This window comes from Penicillium malachiteum (genome assembly GCF_028827825.1).
Source record: "Penicillium malachiteum strain IBT 17515 chromosome Unknown utg000001l:1.0-8184562.0:1.0-8186909.0, whole genome shotgun sequence".
Classification (NCBI taxonomy): Eukaryota; Fungi; Ascomycota; class Eurotiomycetes; order Eurotiales; family Aspergillaceae; genus Penicillium; species Penicillium malachiteum.
Window position 1 is genome coordinate 4988175 of NW_026643094.1, and position 18470 is coordinate 5006644.

General features: G+C 46.5%; 7 protein-coding genes across 7 annotated transcripts; 4 read left to right on the forward strand and 3 right to left on the reverse strand.

Moving 5' to 3' along the window:
* Positions 1 to 1986: 1986 nt before the first annotated feature.
* On the forward strand, positions 1987 to 3191 carry N7483_001875 (polysaccharide deacetylase family protein; the record flags this gene model as incomplete). Its single annotated transcript, XM_057085312.1, has 4 exons — positions 1987 to 2092; positions 2191 to 2768; positions 2878 to 2981; positions 3047 to 3191. 4 exons carry the CDS (start codon positions 1987 to 1989, stop codon positions 3189 to 3191), a joined length of 933 nt encoding a protein of 310 aa, XP_056951461.1.
* Positions 3192 to 5395: 2204 nt separating this feature from the next.
* N7483_001876 (uncharacterized protein) lies at positions 5396 to 6928 on the forward strand (the record flags this gene model as incomplete). The annotated part of the gene is made up of 1 exon (XM_057085313.1): positions 5396 to 6928. The coding sequence occupies one exon, from the start codon at positions 5396 to 5398 to the stop codon at positions 6926 to 6928; it is 1533 nt and encodes a 510-aa protein (XP_056951462.1).
* An 819-nt stretch (positions 6929 to 7747) lies between these two features.
* N7483_001877 (putative DNA 3'-phosphatase Tpp1) lies at positions 7748 to 9721 on the reverse strand (the record flags this gene model as incomplete). Its single annotated transcript, XM_057085314.1, has 8 exons — positions 7748 to 7912; positions 7966 to 8111; positions 8295 to 8585; positions 8673 to 8803; positions 8856 to 9161; positions 9221 to 9333; positions 9413 to 9573; positions 9631 to 9721. The coding sequence occupies 8 exons, from the start codon at positions 9719 to 9721 to the stop codon at positions 7748 to 7750; spliced, it is 1404 nt and encodes a 467-aa protein (XP_056951463.1).
* Positions 9722 to 10130: 409 nt separating this feature from the next.
* Positions 10131 to 11020, reverse strand: N7483_001878 (mediator of RNA polymerase II transcription subunit 18; the record flags this gene model as incomplete). The annotated part of the gene is made up of 2 exons (XM_057085315.1): positions 10131 to 10452; positions 10524 to 11020. The coding sequence occupies 2 exons, from the start codon at positions 11018 to 11020 to the stop codon at positions 10131 to 10133; spliced, it is 819 nt and encodes a 272-aa protein (XP_056951464.1).
* A 1147-nt stretch (positions 11021 to 12167) lies between these two features.
* N7483_001879 (alpha-ketoglutarate dehydrogenase subunit KGD4) lies at positions 12168 to 12627 on the forward strand (the record flags this gene model as incomplete). Its single annotated transcript, XM_057085316.1, has 2 exons — positions 12168 to 12243; positions 12353 to 12627. The coding sequence occupies 2 exons, from the start codon at positions 12168 to 12170 to the stop codon at positions 12625 to 12627; spliced, it is 351 nt and encodes a 116-aa protein (XP_056951465.1).
* Positions 12628 to 13355: 728 nt separating this feature from the next.
* On the forward strand, positions 13356 to 15395 carry N7483_001880 (RUS1 family protein; the record flags this gene model as incomplete). Its single annotated transcript, XM_057085317.1, has 7 exons — positions 13356 to 13484; positions 13754 to 13860; positions 13928 to 13940; positions 14021 to 14084; positions 14137 to 14477; positions 14534 to 14578; positions 14625 to 15395. 7 exons carry the CDS (start codon positions 13356 to 13358, stop codon positions 15393 to 15395), a joined length of 1470 nt encoding a protein of 489 aa, XP_056951466.1.
* A 964-nt stretch (positions 15396 to 16359) lies between these two features.
* On the reverse strand, positions 16360 to 17415 carry N7483_001881 (regulator of G-protein signaling domain-containing protein; the record flags this gene model as incomplete). The annotated part of the gene is made up of 1 exon (XM_057085318.1): positions 16360 to 17415. The coding sequence occupies one exon, from the start codon at positions 17413 to 17415 to the stop codon at positions 16360 to 16362; it is 1056 nt and encodes a 351-aa protein (XP_056951467.1).
* Between the last annotated feature and the right edge of the window lie 1055 nt (positions 17416 to 18470).

The following is an 18470-nucleotide window of genomic DNA, read 5'->3' on the forward strand; positions in this document are numbered from 1 at the left end:
TCTTGGATAAGGAATAAGTAAGCGAGATCCCACACAGATGGTCAGCTAATGCACGGCAACCAGTTCATCACAAGTTTGAGTTGCTCTCTTCAATCCATTCACTCTGACATGCTATGGGAAGAAACTCAGAGAACACGTAACCAGAGTCCTTGGCGGTGGCTGTCTCGTATTCCATAATCAGACCAACCTGATCATAGTGTGATAGCTGAATGGATCAATAGGGCACCTCCAGTCGGCCGAATATTTATGTCATTCTTATAAATTTCCCAATCTGTTCTGCTCTCAAGTGCTCCGTTGTTCCGTGAGAAAACTTGAGAAAAGTTCACCCTTTCTGAGAAATGACGCGTAGGTGCCCAATCTTGGAAAGCAAGCCTGACCGATCGGGCTGAGAGCACGGAGTAGACTTGGGTGATACGAAGAGTACGGAGTGCTTCACACGGAATCTGCTGGTATCACGCATGTATAGCGCAATCACGAAAATCTCTCAGCGAATCGTATACTCATTCTCGTTTGGGGAGTTGCAGCTGAAACTTCAGGGTCCCGATGAATGGCTGAGATGAAACCGTTAGATCCAGAGTCAATCAACCCCGTTTCTGCTAATGCATTGTCCCTTTTCTCAGCACCTGACCAGAAACGGATGGGAATATCAAATTATTGGTTGAGTCGTGACATGAATAGGAATAGTTGCAGAAGGTAGTTTGCCCGGGAGTGCCCGCTAAGATCGATTCGATCCACCGCATGATCCACATTGAGCTGTTACCCCTTGTTAATAACACGCCATAACATCCATGCTCCGTATACCAGATTCGAAATGGCATCTGGTCTATGAGCGAGGAAAGCTGAAGCTTTGAATCTTTACGTTGATGTTGAGATTTGGATACAGTCTTGGGTACCTCTGACGCACCTCATCATGGAGCCTCCTATTACATATGTCCACGGGTTGAGACTCCGTATCGCCAAAGAGGCCGAGATCTATCGCAGGCGGTTGATCGTCTACATAACATTTGAAAATGGGATTCTCCATTGTGATATCGAACCAAACCTTTTACTGGATAGTACAGATTCCAAACCTTGGAAGATTTCGATATTAAGCCCTGGAAATTATTGCTTTCTCCGGTTCTTTATTAGTAGATGCCAGTGGATACTAGCCACTGATCTTTTGGCTCTGGGTTCGACTCTCTGCATGATTCCTCAGAGAACGAGTCCATATGAACTTGAAGTTACCTATACTTAGTACCTAGGTAATGAAGTTGAGAGACTGCATACACAAAAAGAAGTTCCCGATATATCTAATGATGCCTTGCGGGAGCACTGGCAGATCGTCAGGCGATGTTGGCTATCTCAATTCAAAATGTTTGATTCAGCGCCGGATGTCCGGAATGCCATTCAACTTGAATTTCTGACACATATCAATAATTTGGAAACTGTCCAAGCAGTATCTAATCTTTTTGTAATTTTCATGATAATCCCAAGCTGTCATTATGACATCTGGATGTTTTTGCAGATTGCGGGGCAGAAATGGCCCGGGCAGAGACAACTTAATGGACGTAATGGATGATATTACTATATTACTATGTATATTTCAACTTGGATAATGGTATCAGATAGCTTTATCCTTATCAGTTTGAATACTATTATCTAACTGATTGCCAAGCTACATACTACCATAGTAATTTAGGCTACTATTAGTAGAAAGCCGACGCTAAATGGTAGACTAGGGATCTACCCCCACCCTTGATATAGTTAACACTCCACCAGACAATGAGGGGGGTGGAACCTTGATAACAAGATCCCCTCAACTTGAACTGAACCCCTCAGTCGAACCCCTCATTATATTCTTGTATTCTTGTAAAGTTGTGAATTCCTCCAATTCCAACCATCTGTCTCAATTGCTTCTAAAACTCCTCGTGCAACATCCCACGTTGCACCCAGTTAAATCTAGATCGCACCGAACACTCAAGCTTCCCCCGAAACTCACAATTCAAAATGGGCAAAAAGCGCGTTCTCGTCGGATACGGTGTTGACATTGATGCCGTAGCCGGATGGCTTGGTTCATACGGCGGCGAAGACAGTGTGAACGATATTAGTCGAGGTAAGATAAGATTCTTCCCCTTCAGGCAACAAGTTCAACCCAGTCCAAGCTTGAATAATCTACGTCAGCCTGGAACCAGTTACTGACTCATGAATCAGGACTCTGGGCCGGCCACGTTGGCACACCGCGACTTTTAAAGCTCTTCTCCAAATATAACATCAAAGCCACCTGGTTTATCCCCGGACACTCACTGGAGACATTTCCAGAGGAGTGCGCGGCCGTGCGAGATGCAGGACACGAAATCGGACTTCATGGATACACGCACGAGAATCCCAGTTGCATGAGCGAGGAGCAACAACGTGATATCCTCGATAAGACGTATAAGCTACTTACTGATTTCTGTGGGAAGCCACCACGCGGGATTGTGGCGCCGTGGTGGGAGGCTAGTTCTGAGATGGTGGATCAGTTACTTGCGTATGGAATTGAGTATGATCATTCGATGTCGCATGAGGATTGTCAGATGTACTGGTTACGGACTGGGGATTCGTGGACGAAGATCGATTATAGTCAAAAGGCGGAGACGTGGATGAAGCCGCTTGAGCGGGGGAAGATGACGGGGTTGGTGGAGATTCCGGGAAGTTGGTATATTGATGATTTGCCGCCGATGATGTTTATTAAGAATTCGGCGAATAGTCATGGATGGGTGAATCCGAGGGATGTGGAAGATATTTGGAAGGTGAGTCCCCTACTTTTGTCTTTCTATTGTACTGCCTTGTATACACTGATCTCACTGTATGGCATTTTCTTTTCTGATGATCAATGTGCTGCTGACTTACTTCGCCAAGGATCATTTCGATTACTTCTATCGTGAGTACGACGAGTTTGTCTTCCCAATGACGATTCATCCGGATGTTTCTGGCCGGCCGCATGTGTTACTTATGCATGAAAGGTGAGACAGGAACAAGAGGGGAAGCTTGGAACCTTGAAGGGCGCAATGCTGACTTGGAGATGCAGAATTATTGAACATATCAATAAACACGAGGGAGTGGAATGGGTAACATTTGAGCAAATGTGCGATGAGTTTAAGAACAAGAACCAGCCTCCCGAGGGTGCAGTTATGCCTGCGGCGCCGGGAAGTATTCTCCAGGGCGGGAATTAACGTGAAGTACTACTAGTATGCACTTGAGATTTTGTCTTGGGGGTAGTCTCAGGCTTGAAGATTCAAATGTTCAATATTGAATGTATCTCAGACCAACTTTAAACCTTGAAAAGTTTCTCATGCAGGCTCGTATGACGTAAATCTTTACTAAATTGGAAATACATGAATGTTCCAGGTTCAATTGAATGTCTCTATAGCATAAAGATGGAGTAAATAGTTTGATCCATACTACTTCAAGTTCATCTACTTGTCTTAATTATTAAGATCTATCAACTTCAATGTTGATTCAGTTCATTGAAATCTCAGCTAGGGAGTCTGAATCACAGTGATCTAGTCCTGCAGCACTGAATGACCCACACGATTAAGTTTAGGAAATCCGTAGATGATCATTTCCTTGTTATGATCATCGCGGCTGAGGGGAATGAAATTAGATCAATTAGATCTCAATCTTGTCTGATTCTGATCTGTGAATTCCTGTGAGTCAACGTATCAATGGATTGACTTGATGAGTCAGAATAGAAAATAGAAAATAGAAAGTAGAGAGAAGGAATGGAAGGAATCGAAACTCATAGAACCTTGGAATCACTTTATCATCCGAGAGTGCTTGCCGACCGGAGCCAGAACGGAGAACCGGTGTATCCACGGTCAGCTTCCTTTGCCCCTTCGCCTCCCGCTATGTCCCAATCAGAAATGGAGTATGAGTCCCCGAGTTCCCCGATGAGAAAAAAAAACCCGTTTTGTGGTTCTTCACCATGTGGATCTGACGTCGATGTCCATATATTTTCAAGGTTATGCATTCAATTGTGCATATGTATTCATACTATCCCATAGAATCCATAGAATGAATTGTTGTCGGCACCAGACTGAGTAATCCTAGGTTATACATTTCGGAGAACACATACTATGTAGTATGTTGTTCCAGGTTCAAGAGTAACCCTAGAAAGTGGGGGTACTGGGGGGTACAAAGTCCGATGGGGAAAGTTGTAAGAGACCCGTGCGACATCGAATTTGGATTCTTCTTGTTTCCCAGAGTGGATATTCGATTAAGAAGAAATCGGGGTCATTTACTCCGTATTTATGTGATCCATCCTTCCCGCTTTGTGTTCTCGGACTAAGGTTCTGATGGATGTTCTGGTCCCTCTGGATGGTTGCTCAACAGGCGGTTGTCCTTCGTGTGATCTGTTTCTAGACGGGAGGGTACACTGGAGAAAATGGTAATAACAGGCCGAATGATGATATGTATTGTAGTTTATTTTTGTCTCATAAACAATCCAGGATTGGATGGGTCAAATGGCATCATAGGGTTGGAAATGAGAGGCATCCACTCTAGTCTAGACACCGCCGATCTCGCAAGCGAAAAAACCCTTTATGACTAACCCCGATGAGATCTCTTAAGCACGAGCAATTTTTGTAAAAGACCCCGTATAGAGACCCGTATTCAGGGTCCTAGTAGGAGGGGATGAAAGGTAACACAAGTGTAGCCTGTATAGAATCTGCTTCCTCTATCAGTATTCATTACCATCAAATAGTAGGGATTTCATAGAAAGATTATCCGTAGAATGGATCCATGGATGAGCTCGCCTGTCAACCACCGGAACTGAGCGGAGTTCTGAAAAAAGAAAGACCAAAGAAAAGTCAGAAAAAAAAAAGAAAGTGGCCATCGGGTGCTAAGTCTCTTAGCGTGTGACTTAGTGTAGTGTCTTTTTTCTTCTGGGGCTCTGTTATAGTAATAAGTGGAGTGTTAGGGATCTAGCCTTTTCGTCTCTGACTCTTTTTCTTTTTCTTCTTTGTGTGTGTGTGAGAGAGACTGTGTTATTTCATATTCTTTGTGTGTTTCAAAGAAACATTCATCGAAGTCAAGAATCCTCGAAAGAGAGATACAAACCAACAAGCAAACCAAACTCAACATCAAGCGGGGATTACCTTGTCAGGCGCATTATCACCCGCCCGTTTGCTGATTCACCAATTCCTGCCCAGCCAACACATCGCAACTCAAGGCAACTCAAGGCTTCTACCCTTTTTTTTATTCCTTTTTATTCTTTTTTTTTTCTTTGTCACTATTCCATTTCGACCTGGAAAGACCCCATCGTACTTTCCTTTCACACCGCCCCAAGTCCTTACCTCATATTGCGCCTTTGTCCCCTAGATGCTGCTGCAATCATCCTCTATACCCAGCCTCCGCAACGTTTGGCGGTTTCCTCGTCATGCGTAAAGTGTCTCAACCCTCTGACGCGACTGACTCGTTCGACGCGCGAGAGTCTTACCTTCCTCCATTATCCGTCAATACTTCAGCTCCGGCCTCGCCGGCTATTTCACTTTTCTCTACCGGCCACCTCCGCATCTCAAGTTCTGTCTCGTCTTTAGTCCCATCTTTGGGTAACTCAATGGACAGTCCCAGTCGCAATCACCTTTCTGGGGTGAAAGAAGAGGAAGTTGCTCCTCGTGACTCATTAGAAGATCAATATTTTCGTATGTCGCCCCCAAACAACTCAACCGCGGACTCGACCGAGATCGTCCTAACTTTGAATCCTTCAGAACACTTTGAATGCGGTTTATCGACTACCGAAGAGCCGTACTTCCCCATGGACCCTACCGATGGCTATGACCTAAGTGATGCGGGCATGGACATTCCTCACTCCCCCAAGAAACGTCGTTCGGATAGTCTATCTATGAAGGGAGCTTCACGCATCGGTTCGCATATCTCCACCATGTCGACAAGATGGAAGTCGAAACGAACTTCAGGCAGTCCCGAGCGAGATTTCTTCCCGGATGATCTTCGATCGCGTGCCAACTCTGCGGCCTCCTCCGCCTTGGCCAGTCCTGTTATGAGTCCGATCAGCCGTATCGACTCGGTTCCGCCATCACCCGCCCGTACCATCTTCGAGGAGCGCATCAGCGATTCTGGTGCACGCCCAATCGATATCACCCGAGCCAACAGCCTGAGCCAGGATGACAACGATACACAGCAAGCAACGACCCCGCTCCTGCCTCCCTTTATGGGAGACGAATCTACCAGCGTGATCGCGTGCCGAGTGCAATCGCCTCTTCAATCCCCCTCTGTGGCGGACGTGAGTGTGACTGATTCACCAAAGTATGTGATGACCTCGGAATCTCGTTTTGCAGGTATTCCGTCGCCCCCACTCTCGTCAAGACCGTCCCTTGCCTCGATGAACCGTCCTCGAGCCAGCACCACGTCTCGCACTACATCGGGTGAAATCGCTCCGTTTATGCTCTTGGACCCCAAGGATGAATGGGCCAACAAGCTTGGGCATGCCAACTTCACTATCCAGCCAGAGCCTTACGAACCCTCTTGCGACATTGACAGCTTCAACCAGCTACGCGCGGATTGGGACATGGCACGTTGCAACTTTGCTAAACATCTGGTGCGCACGGGCGAGCACTACGGCACAACATCAAACATCTACAAACTTACGGGAGAGAAGTGGGAATTCATCAACCGGCAATGGCGACTCCAGCACGATACATTGAGGAGCCATCTTGAAACCATCGATGGCGTCGCTCTTACGCTTACCCAGTCCAATCTCAATCGCTGTGAGCAAGAAGTCCGGATTCCACGCCTGCACGACAACGACAAGTTTCCCGAAATGGGCGACGAGGATATCGTTGGACCCATGTCTGTCGCACCCGCTACGCAACTTGGTGGATTCTGTCGAACCAAATCGTTGAAGAAGCGCAACTTCTTCAAGTTCTTCCAGGATCTTGTGTCACGCCCATGAACGTCCCGCTGAGCTCGCCTTATTCTCTCGCTTTCACCTATTTCCTATTCTGTCGTCTCTTTTTACGTCCGAGCGAATCGCTACGATAATGACCACCCCATAGAATATATCATCAAGCGGCGTCCAGGAACAAAAAAAAAAAAACCCCGTTGTCTATTTACTTGGACTCTTTCCTGGACGATCATACGACCCGGCACTGTCACGACTTAATGTCTCTTTACTTTTTTTCATGTCTTCTATTACGCTATATCATGACTCACGACTTCCGATCCGACTGCGACTACTGCTCTCGCACCGATCATGCCTTTCCTTCGTCTTTTCCATTTCTGAGTCATGGGTCGTTTCTGTCGTGTCGATCTATTTTCATCCCGCGGAGCTGGTCCCATTTCAGTCCAATTGAGTTACTCAATTGGGTTGGGTTGGGACAAGTGATGCAAGGAGATAAGCGGTCCAACGGCAGGGCGACCCGTCCATTCCTTGTTCTACAATATACCCTGCACTTTTGTGTACCCCATATAGACTCTGACTTGATTTGATTCCAACTTTAAGCAAGCCAAAAGCCTGTTTTCAATCGTTTGTATGTATATACCTCTATCTGTCTTAATTTCAGATAAGATGCATCCTGTACACAATACATCTATTTCATAAGACCGCAGTACCTCTTCAGCTAGAATAACCTAAAAAGTCCGAGTCTGTAATGGATAACTACTAGTACACGTGAGCCACTACTGGTGACAACACATCACACTATGTGAATGCCTCAGGGATCCTGTAATTGGGAGCTACCTCGGTAGATAAATAAGAACCAGTAGACGTCCTCTAAATCCAAAATTGACCCCAAATCTTTCGCGCCTCCTCATCACCCTGGAATTTAAACTCCACAGACGTGATATCAACGAATCCCTCATCAACACGCGGTTCCTTAAACCGCCTCGCGAAATCCCCAAAAGCAATACCAGGAAGCGAAGTCCGGGCCTCGGGATTCTACTAGCACATCAGCATATAAAAAAAGACAAATAAGTACTCGGATGACGAACCAGTTCTTTGTTGGCAGCGCGAACAGCGTTATTGTGCCTGCATAAGTCAGGCGGAGAAAGGAAATGAACACAACGAATCGGAATTCCCAATTCCTTCGCTAGCGTGATCCACACGAGTCTTGTCTCTGGGTCTGCGTTGGTATTATCTGTTGTTCATTAGTGGAGTTCTCGAGTACCTTGTTCCTCAAGGTATAGCTAAGCGGTAAAGCTATAGCGGTGGGATTGGTGCCCAATGCCCAACGGGCCGAGTACCGAAAACGAATAACATTTGACATTTGTGTTCCGGACTCCGTGCAGAATTGCCTAAGGGTGAAGATGGTATGACTCACCGATAGCGACAGAGCGTTTTGCTTCGAGGTGTTCGCGTGCTACTTTGACGCATTTTGGGCGCTGCGGTGAGATATTTAGATTGGGGGGGTTTTTTTTGGCATACCGACTAACTCGGCCGAACGAGTTGGGTTTGTTGGTACTCACCGTCTTAAGTATATCTTGATTGACGCGTTCGTAGCCTAGTGGTTCAAGGTTATTCTTGAAATAAGTTGATTTCCCGGATGCTGGACTTCCGCAGAATATGACCAGTTCGAGAGGGTGTTTCCGAGTGAAAGGATTGGGAACTAAGGCTGGATTAAAATGTCAGTATTAGTCACTGTTCTCTTGTATTCCAAATTTTGGATTGCAAAGCAAGCACAAGAAGTAAAATCACATACGAGATTCGCTTGGATCTGTCTTGATATACGCAGTAGGGTTGAAAAGTGTCACAGGCGTAGGAGGCTGGATCACAGCTGTGAAGAACTCCTCTGGTGTCTTGAAAGATAGACCGGCGTTTATGGCGAAGCCCCTAACGAAAATTAGACTGGTCGTCTTGTATCAAGATGGGGTAAGTATCTCACAGATCTGTGGAGGAATGATCATTCGGACGCCCTGCAGCATCACCAACGAAGAAAGAATTCTTATGATCTACTCCAATCACATCGAGATCGTAGTCGTCGATGAACTCCCGCCACATACCCAGTCGAGGCTTCCGGTACTCAGTAGCTTGGGTAGCAGCGTAAACGCTCATTGGGATATCCAGAGCACTCATGATTGCTGTTAATTTCTCCTTGAACATGGCAAGACTTTTCGAGTCGGTTTTTCCGGCCTTGAGCTCTTTTTGAATGCTGATCTTTTTCTGGTTGGAGAAGATTACCACTTGGTATCTGTCGAGAAAATAGGTTAATAATGTGCTTCAAGCAGACTCTTGAGTGAATTAAATTACCCTTCTTCGTGAAGGCTACCAAGTTTGGTTGCAACAGATCCATCCCACCACTGCCAGTCATCTGCTGATCGAGGGAATGTGTTTCCTGAGCGAGTTTTGATCAAAGTTGAGTCCTAGTACTCGTCAACCGCGCCATCCATACACCATATCCCTCACATATTCCAATGGATATAAGATTGAGGTAGATCTAACCAGGTCGAATGCGGCAATCTTTCGATTCTTCTCTGTCTTCGTATTACTCGTCTTCTGTGGTGTGTATTTGCCTACGACAAGCTCCGTCCCAATGATACGCCATGATATCGTTTTGGGCTTTTTTTGTGAGGCCGGAGCAAAGAAGGAAGCAGCTGAAGCCTCTTTACAAACCCATATGTCAGAATTGGCTTGAACTGGTTCAATGGACAGTTGCTTACTATTGATACTCGACCCAACCTTACGGCGGAGCGGAGGCGGAGAGATGGTCCGAGTGGGGGACGCAGCTCGTTTGGCTCCCCCTTCCGCCATTCTGAGAACTCTTGTGAGGGAAAACGTGGTGAATGTTGGCAAGATTAGTGGCAGTGAGATATAGAGCCAGTCGTGGCTGAGATGGGTGAAAAATGATGTCAGTGGTCTCGAGCGGACGCGTCCAAAAGTGGACGCGAACTTCACGAAGTCACATGTTGACCCCGAAGTGGCAGAATTAAACCAGTTGGCTCAACCACTTCATTTGAGTTATGAGGGAACTGCTAGGCTCTACAGTGTATATTGGTTATTCTTCTCAATTATGCTTTTTTTTATGGAAATTTTATGCACACAAGACTTCATTGTGTGAGTTTAATGCTATCACAAACTCGAATGGAGGCTGCCTCTCCGGGTATTCATGACAGCCAATAAAACGAAAAGAGACCATGGAAGAAAGATGATCGTGACGACTTCACTTCGCCCTTGTGTCTAGAGACAGACGGTCAGCCTGCTCCAGCTTCACCGCAGATTTGAGTTGCTCCCGAAGCCCGAACAGATGCTGGGAGGCTGTCTTCATAGTCTCCTGGTTACTCCCATCCTGAACATTGATAGAGGCCTGTAACACATAGCTTCCACTCTTCTCCAAGGTGGTCATCTCAGAGAATGCAGGTAGACCTTGTCGAGGCTCTCGGGACTCTTGATCACTAGCCGGGTAGTGCAATACTCGATGTAAGAAGATAGTGATATCATTATGAAGAAAGATATCGCCCTCAACCACATACTCGGTCACAAAGCTGTTCCAAATTAGCATCTGAAACGCACATCATAAGATCGGGATGAGTCAATTTAAAGTCACGCCACGTACCTATAGCCCCACGCATTCATAGAGGGGACAATATCGCCACGCGGTAGCGAGGCGCTTGCCATCACCCGGGCTGTGACAGCGGAACGAGTACCCGCTTCTGGGATATCTCTAAACTCCAACTTCCAGGGCTGTTGCTCATAGTCATAAGCCTGTTGGGTCGGGGCAGACTTGGAATCGTTCTCCATTCCTGCCATCTGAGTATCCGAATCTGGGGCCACACCGGGCACCTTAAAATCCGCTTCCGACACGGGGCCGACAACCTGAGTGTAGAACATGCCACCATTCAGTAGCTTATTCACCCGTTGCAAGTCTCCTGATTGCAGGTCTTGGCTACCTCCCGTACGAACGGTAACCAGTCCTGGTTTCCGATAGGCCTTAAAGATCAGCCGACGCTCGAGAGCGTGGCGAGGCTGCATGGCCGTCAACCCGGCAAGCTGCTGGAGAAGCTCATGATGTTGATGAACGGGGACCGAGGCGAAGAGTAAGAGCTCGTGCATATTTGGAGATGGATAGAAACGGGTGAAGTCGGGAAGTGGTTAGTCAGGGTCCAAGCTTGAGTGGCGCGGGTCCGAGCTTATCAATTCAGATCACATAAAAATGTGCCAGTAATTGAGTAATGAGATCTGTAGTCTAGCCCCTGCAGATAAAAAAGAAATGATTTTTTTTATGATGATTCCTTTTTTTCAACTCTATGGGATGATCATTCACTGCCAAAATAACTTTGAAATCCAATCCCAAGATAGGTCTATCACTCGGATTCACTCCCAATAGAGTAAGCAAAATATGATCAAGTGTATAGCAAATTCACTTTAGAGCAATAAAGTATAAGATTTTCACAAGTGTGAATATCTCTGTGGGGGTACAAAAGAACCACAATTGGATCCAACGCTCGCCAAAAATCCTATGAGGGGAACGCGGTTGAATTCAGAACACCCCAAATTATTGGCAGTTCTGGAGCCACCTCCCACCAAGGCAGGTAGATCCTAAGAGTGCAGGGACGGGGAAGCTTCACCGGACGTGCAAATTAGGGAAAGGATCGGAGTAAGGTCGTAAGCGTCGGAGATGCCACTCGTGCGGGGGAACAGAATCAGATGAAAGTACAAAGATCCCAAACTCCACGGCGCCGTCTGCCAATAAGGAGAATTAAAAATCCACGGAGTTTAGGAGATGGAGTATCATGGAGGAATATGAATGGATGGCGTGACGGTTAGACTTGGATTGCAGCCGGTTAATCTAGTGAACCTAATGCAAAAAGATGCAAAAGTAACAAAAATCCACCGGTTCCTCATCGGGTCCGAAACGGAAGGCGGCAACTGACTAATGTAGTATTGAAGCCGCCCTGAAGGTTATTCCATGGGAATTTCTTATCTACCACCAGAATCCCTGAGCCCCTCTCTTTTCTTCTTTAGAAAAGAAAAAAAAACTTAACAATCGTTCTTCATCTTCTCATCCAGCCTCTCATTTCATAAAAACAAGTTCATCATCATCATCACCGTGTAAAGACAAAAAACTCACCAGTCCACTACTTCTTATTCCGGGTCGTCGGTTCGGATACTACCGGGCCCCATTACATTTCGCACACTCTGTGGAATTGATCTCCCTTTCCTCTTTACACATCACCCATCACCACCCCCAATAATCACAATGCGTGCCACCGTCGCTCTCTGCAACTCTTTCCGCACTCCCTTGATCCGATTCGTCGGCAAGCGCTCTGTCCCTAGTACGTGTCAATTGAAAAAAAAACCTCCGAGTTTCGAGAATCAGAGAGACCGAGAAGCTCCTCGGAAGCTACCGCCGAATTTACGCGCTAACTTGACGTTCCTCTACAGAGTCCGTGGATCACACTCCTCGCGTTCACCCCGCTTCTCCCACCGGTAGCCTGCCTGATTCCTTTGCTTCTTACCGCGCAAAGGCCCAGCAGCACGGTCCTCTCGGTCGCGCTTCGTTCACTGGCGGTACCAGCGGTGCCTCCCTCGGTCCTATTTGCCCCAGCTCTGGCGAGTTCTTCGACCGTGCAGAGCTCCCCACTCGCTTCGGTCGCCTGCTCTTGACCGATGCCGAGATTGAGGCCATTGAGACTGGTGGTGCTAGCATGTATGCTTAAATGAGATCAAGATCTTGATCTTATTTCTGCCGGCGGAGATTTCTTATAACATATTATTACCATGAAGCGATGGGGTATGACACTTCTCTACGAAGTTACACCTGCTGGGGTCTGGGTGTCAACCAGCAACTGTGGTTGCTGATGGGGATAATGAGTCGAGTCTCAGGTTCAACATGCCCTTGAGACTCTACGCAGTTCCCCTTTTAAATTGTCTTATATCCTGCAAGATTCAATTCCTTCACAAGGTGATTGGGATATGAACTTGTTTTTTCTTTTTCTTTCCATTTTCTTTTTGGGGGCATTCCCTTTTTTTTTATTCTTATGGTTCAACCTGTATTCTCAGAACCAGGCGCTGGTGGATTCTTGGTGTTTTTATCTTTTACAGCGCAACATAAACCTCCTCGCCTGGAATCAAAAGCAGCGAGTCTTCTTAGATGTGTATGGGGCTGGCATTCTTTTGGGTTCAATGTGACATATTTTGCTCTGCGAGCACTCTGCAAGCACTTTTTGAACAATGAATGCACTTTATCCAAGACTTAATCACATGTAGTAATTGTCGCTTAGATGTAGTATACATTTAGACTCCATATTATAGGTGCTCAAGCTTATTGGGCGTTATATTACTCTTATATTAATCTCAGGAGACGTATGCTTCCCCGCACGTGCCTAAGCCTCGACTTGCCCGATTCGTACATCTCCAACTCCCTGCATCACGGAACTCCCACATCATGGCGGGTAATACAGATATCCGATTGACTTTCCAGGAGACAGATGAAGCAGACAAGCCGACTGCGACATATGTATTCTCTGACCAAGATGCCCGATCGAAAGCACCCCCTGTGCGGGTGGATGTAATGGTAGGTGCTTCATTTCATCACATTTCAAGTGCTGCGTTTGGTGTACGGAAGTCCAGTCAACTGGTTGTCTCATCATTGCAAATATGGACATGGACGCTCTTGTCTCCATTTCTCCTCAGGATCATGGTGCTATAGGTCCATATTGCCACATGGCCTTAATGGCTGTTCTATTATCTTCTATATCACCACCCCTGTTCTCTTGTTACACTTCAAAATACGAATGCTTTGCGCGATTATGAGTTCGGTGATGTGTTAACAACATAATCCAGCAAAATGAACCCACGACTATGTTGTCCACCAAGCCGCTTCTTTCTACCTTAAGTGATATCTTCTTGCCATCGGGATACCCACAGAGCGTGAGCGATGACTATCTACCGTGAGTATCGGATCCTCTAGACCGGAACTTCCTTGCAATGGCTAGATAGACTAACACATTATCCCAGATACCAAATCTTCGTAAGCAGCATGCTCATCAGCACCTCTTGATCTGAGTCATCGAAAAACTTTTCTAAGTTACGCTAACACGATATCAATAGGACTCACTGCAAGCATTCTGCAGCTCAATCGCCGGTCTTCTTTCCTCAAGAGCCGTGCTCCAAGGTACAGATCATCATACATCTCTCATATAGACCAGTATAATAACACCACTCAGGAGTCGGAGTTGGCGACGCTGATGCTTCACCCACATCTGCTCTACTCCTACACATCTTACAAGATACATCTGGTCGCATCGCAACAATCCTCTTCGCGCACCGAGTAGGTACAGCCCTCGAGCCAGAATGCAAGACATACCGACTAGCAGCCGATGTATTCAACGATATTGCCATGATACTCGACTGTCTTTCTCCTATGGTTCCAGCTGGAGTCATGCGAGTTAGTGTTCTCAGCACGGCAGGTATCCTACGAGCTCTTTGTGGTGTTGCAGGTGGAAGTTCAAAAGCGAGTTTGAGTGCTCATTTTGCTCGCTGGGGGAATTTGGCTGAACTTAATGCTGTGCGTACCGTTTTCCCTATCTACAGGAATTGCACTAATACGTGTTTATTCTACAGAAAGATTCCTCTCAAGAGACTATCATCTCACTCCTAGGCATGCTCGTAAGTACTAATTACCAACACATTCGACTTTATACTAACAAGATAGGTCGGCTCCGTCGTTGTCTCCCATATCACAGGCTTCAAAACCACATGGGCACTCCTTCTCACCCTCTTGGCAGCGCATTTAGCACTAAACTACACTGCTGTCCGCGCCGTACAAATGACAAGTATAAACCGACAACGCGCAAACATAATCTTCTCAACCATGCTCAATTCCTCGGAAAAGGATTGCAAAATTCCAGCCCCCGCAGAAGTGGCATACCAAGAACGAATCTTCCATCGAGACGGTGCACTCGAATGGACTTCTAAATCGCGTCGTAAGAAAATCGGCACCGCGGAAATAGGAGTCTCCGTATCTCGATTCCTGAAGAACGCATCTCGAACTACAAGCGGATCGTATCAAACCTCTATCCCGATGAAAGATCTACACGCCATCTTCAAAAATGAGGAATACATTCTCTTTCTTTTCCCACGGGGAAATGGTAGTTACACGAGTTCCAAATGCCAGTGGCATGCATCGATTATTCTGAAGAAGGGATGTCCAGTTCAATCACAGTTAAAAGCATGGACGCATGCACTTCTAGCTGTGCGTGTATTAACGGGATCGTACAAGCACCCTGAATTTAAGGATCTTCCCCGTGATGATGCGGGTGAAGCGTATGATTCTGTTTCTGGGGTTGTGCAGCAGACACTGGAATTCATGAATCATGGAAATCGAATGCAAGGATACTTAGAGCGATTGGCGGCGAGTGGGTGGGAGGTTGATATTGCCGCGTTGGAGACTGGAGGAAGGCGGCGGATTACTTCTCCGATTTAGTTGATCATTGATGCCCAGGTGTGGATACTACAAAGTAAGTTTGAGTTGGGCATTTCTGACTAGTGGAGACATCCAAGGTTATGTGCCAATAGTTAGAAAATTGAGTGGAATCTAGATCACTATGATGCCATTGAGCGTGGACTCGTACTCCAATAAGATGGAATCATGAAATACTATCAACATCAGTGTACGAACTAGTATCATGATGTTGAATCAGCAGGATACTACATTATTGATGGAATGTGTAGATTCCAGACTGGACCCTATGGCATGTACAGCAGGATTCCAAGGTTTAAGTTATTCTTCCAAGGTTCTATCAGGGAACAAAGCCCACATTGGTCCCAAATAACGCGTCAGCCAAATGCAAGGTGAGGGTACGATATCGATGATCAACATACTAGTATAACCTAGATTACAAACTCTGCAAGTAGGAGCGCTGACATCTGGAGATACTGTATATGCTTTACTCTACCAAATTACAACTTACTAGGAAATATTCAGAGGGGTATCAAGTCTATCAATTTAAAAAACCGCACCATCCTACCGTAGAACTATCGACACAGATCCACCAGTGCGAAACAGATGCATAGGTAGAAAACAAACAACGCCCAGCCCATATCAATCTATAGGATAAATGGGAACATTTTCCAGGGCCAATGAGAATGAACATATAAAACAAAATGAACAAAAATAGACATCATATGCTCGCTGAGATATGTTCGAACATGAATGGAGGAATGTCCAGACAAAAAAAAAAATAAAGAAAACGCCGGATTCATATGCTTGGATGCATCGTTTCTCATACACCGCCAAGATAAACGCTAAAGGAGATCGGATCGGAGCGGGTCATATGTGAATGTTCAGGTAGAGTCATGTGATGTAGTGAGGGTCGTTGAGGTGAGATTTTGAGGTCGTGATGTAGGAAATAGGATGAAATGAGAGAGTTGAGAATAAAATGAATCCCTTAGTCGTCTAGACCTAGGATCCTGGGATCCCGGGAGTTGCCACCACCATTGGAGCGCTTCTTGAAGCCCAGCTTCATACCCATCTTCTTCCATGGATTCTCAGTGCGGAGTCTGGGACTGTGAATAGGGAGATGGGGTTCGCTAGCAGGCGGTGTGGTAGGTGGTGTCATTGGTTCCTCAGCGGTTGGGCTGGACTGCGGGCTCGAGTCATCCGTCAAGGCGAGACCAATGGAGTCGGCACTCGTGCTGAGAACAGCACCAGAAGAACGTTTCCCGAGAGCGTGAGCTGCTCCTAATGAGTGGGCACCACGGCTGAGAGTTGCCGGAAGATCCTTTATCGATGACTGCGGAGAAACACGCTTCGCTCGCGAACGGACCCTTTTCATTGGATGCTCGTCCAGACTAGTGCTCGATAGATTGATAGATTCATCGGCGGCGAAAGGTGGATCGGAGGGATACACAGAAGGGGAGGTAGTGTGGCTGTTGAGAAAGGGTATGAAAATGGATTCCTGCATCAGTTCGTGAATGCGTTTCACTGCCGAATCGAGAGTCTCGGGAACTGGAGGGATCGAGGCGTCTCGGTAGTCGAACAGCGGATCCCGGACTTCACTGGAGAGATTGATCTCACGGGGCGCGCCGGGGTAGATGTAAGCCATCAATAACCGCTGCCAGAGCATTAATAAGTGCTGACTCTCTGGCGAATCGGTAGTGACCGCTGTTTCCCCGAGTCGTTCGACCACCGCAGTATATGTTTCCCTGTATCGTTTGGCCTCAAGGGTGAATTCGAGAGTCTCGAGACAATGGTTCTGAGAAAGGTAGGCCATGAAGGCACTTAAAGTATATGGCGGTGGGGCGGTGTTTGCCAGGACATCATCAAGCGTCGGGCGCATAAGACAGAAGGCTCCCGCCGAGACGGCCAAGCTGACCGGTCGGGAGCCAGAGGATTCCATATCCTCGTCGGAGTCACTATCGGAGGAAGTGGGAGATAATTCTGGAGTAGTGGTAGGGGAGAAGTTCCAGAAGAAGGCAGGCGCCAAGGACTTCTTCTTCAGCATTGCGGACAATGTTCGGCGGGGTTTTGGGAACCGTCGTTTTCTCACCGGCCCTCCCCTAAGTGCTGGACGGGACTCCAGCTTGGACCGGAGAGAAGAGGATGTTATTGGGGGGGAGGGAGAAAGTTGGAATGGCATAGAGTGGAAGTTCGAGAATGAGGAGAGAAGGGAGATTGTAGTAATATCGAACCTTCTAAGTTTCCAAGGGCGCTCCAGGGAAAATAAAGGGAAAAAAGCCAGGCTCCACTCGCACTTCTGGAATGATTCTGGGTCGATCATGACGATACTGGTAATTAAATAAAATTAGAATAAAAATCAATAATTAAAAAAAAAAAAGAGAAAAAAATCATCAAATGATAGTGACTATTGACTGGATTGAGCGCCCAAGTGGAGATTGATGTGGCGACCCCTGTATTGTATGGTATTTACTGTAATGATTAGCATTGACATAATGAGAATGAGTACAGAGTACAGAGTACACGAGGAGAGAGAGATAATAAATGTACATCTGCAGAGTACAGCTGGAACATTCTTCATGTAAGGGGAGGTCGTGCGTGTACATCTTACCGCGTGGTTATTTCCTCGTGGATATGCCTCATCCCCTATTAATTTGTACATCAAGTACATATTTACCACATTTTTACTAGGGGAGTACCTAGGCATCCCTGTAGATATGACTATCGCTGTATGATATGTACCAATCCCCAGCCTGAATGGGCCCACGATGTCCAACGCAGACACTAGCACGGCATTATCCGGTCTCGGAATGGTGTCTATGAGACCCACGGTTCAACATGGATAATTACACCAATTATAACAAGGGAAGTGGGAAGGATGGAGTGTTTTAGTGACACGCACATCCCCCCTTGCGTATGGAAGGGCACGTCATTTCATTCAAAACTAGGCCAATTCAATTGAATGTTGGTCAAGCTTTATGATAGTGGCAAGATACATTCAAGTCACATATGGTGATATTCTTCAATCTCGATAAAAGGGCAATGAAGAAGTAAGAATGGAGAATGAAAACGACACTCAAGCCTCTCTGGGGCAAAAGAAAC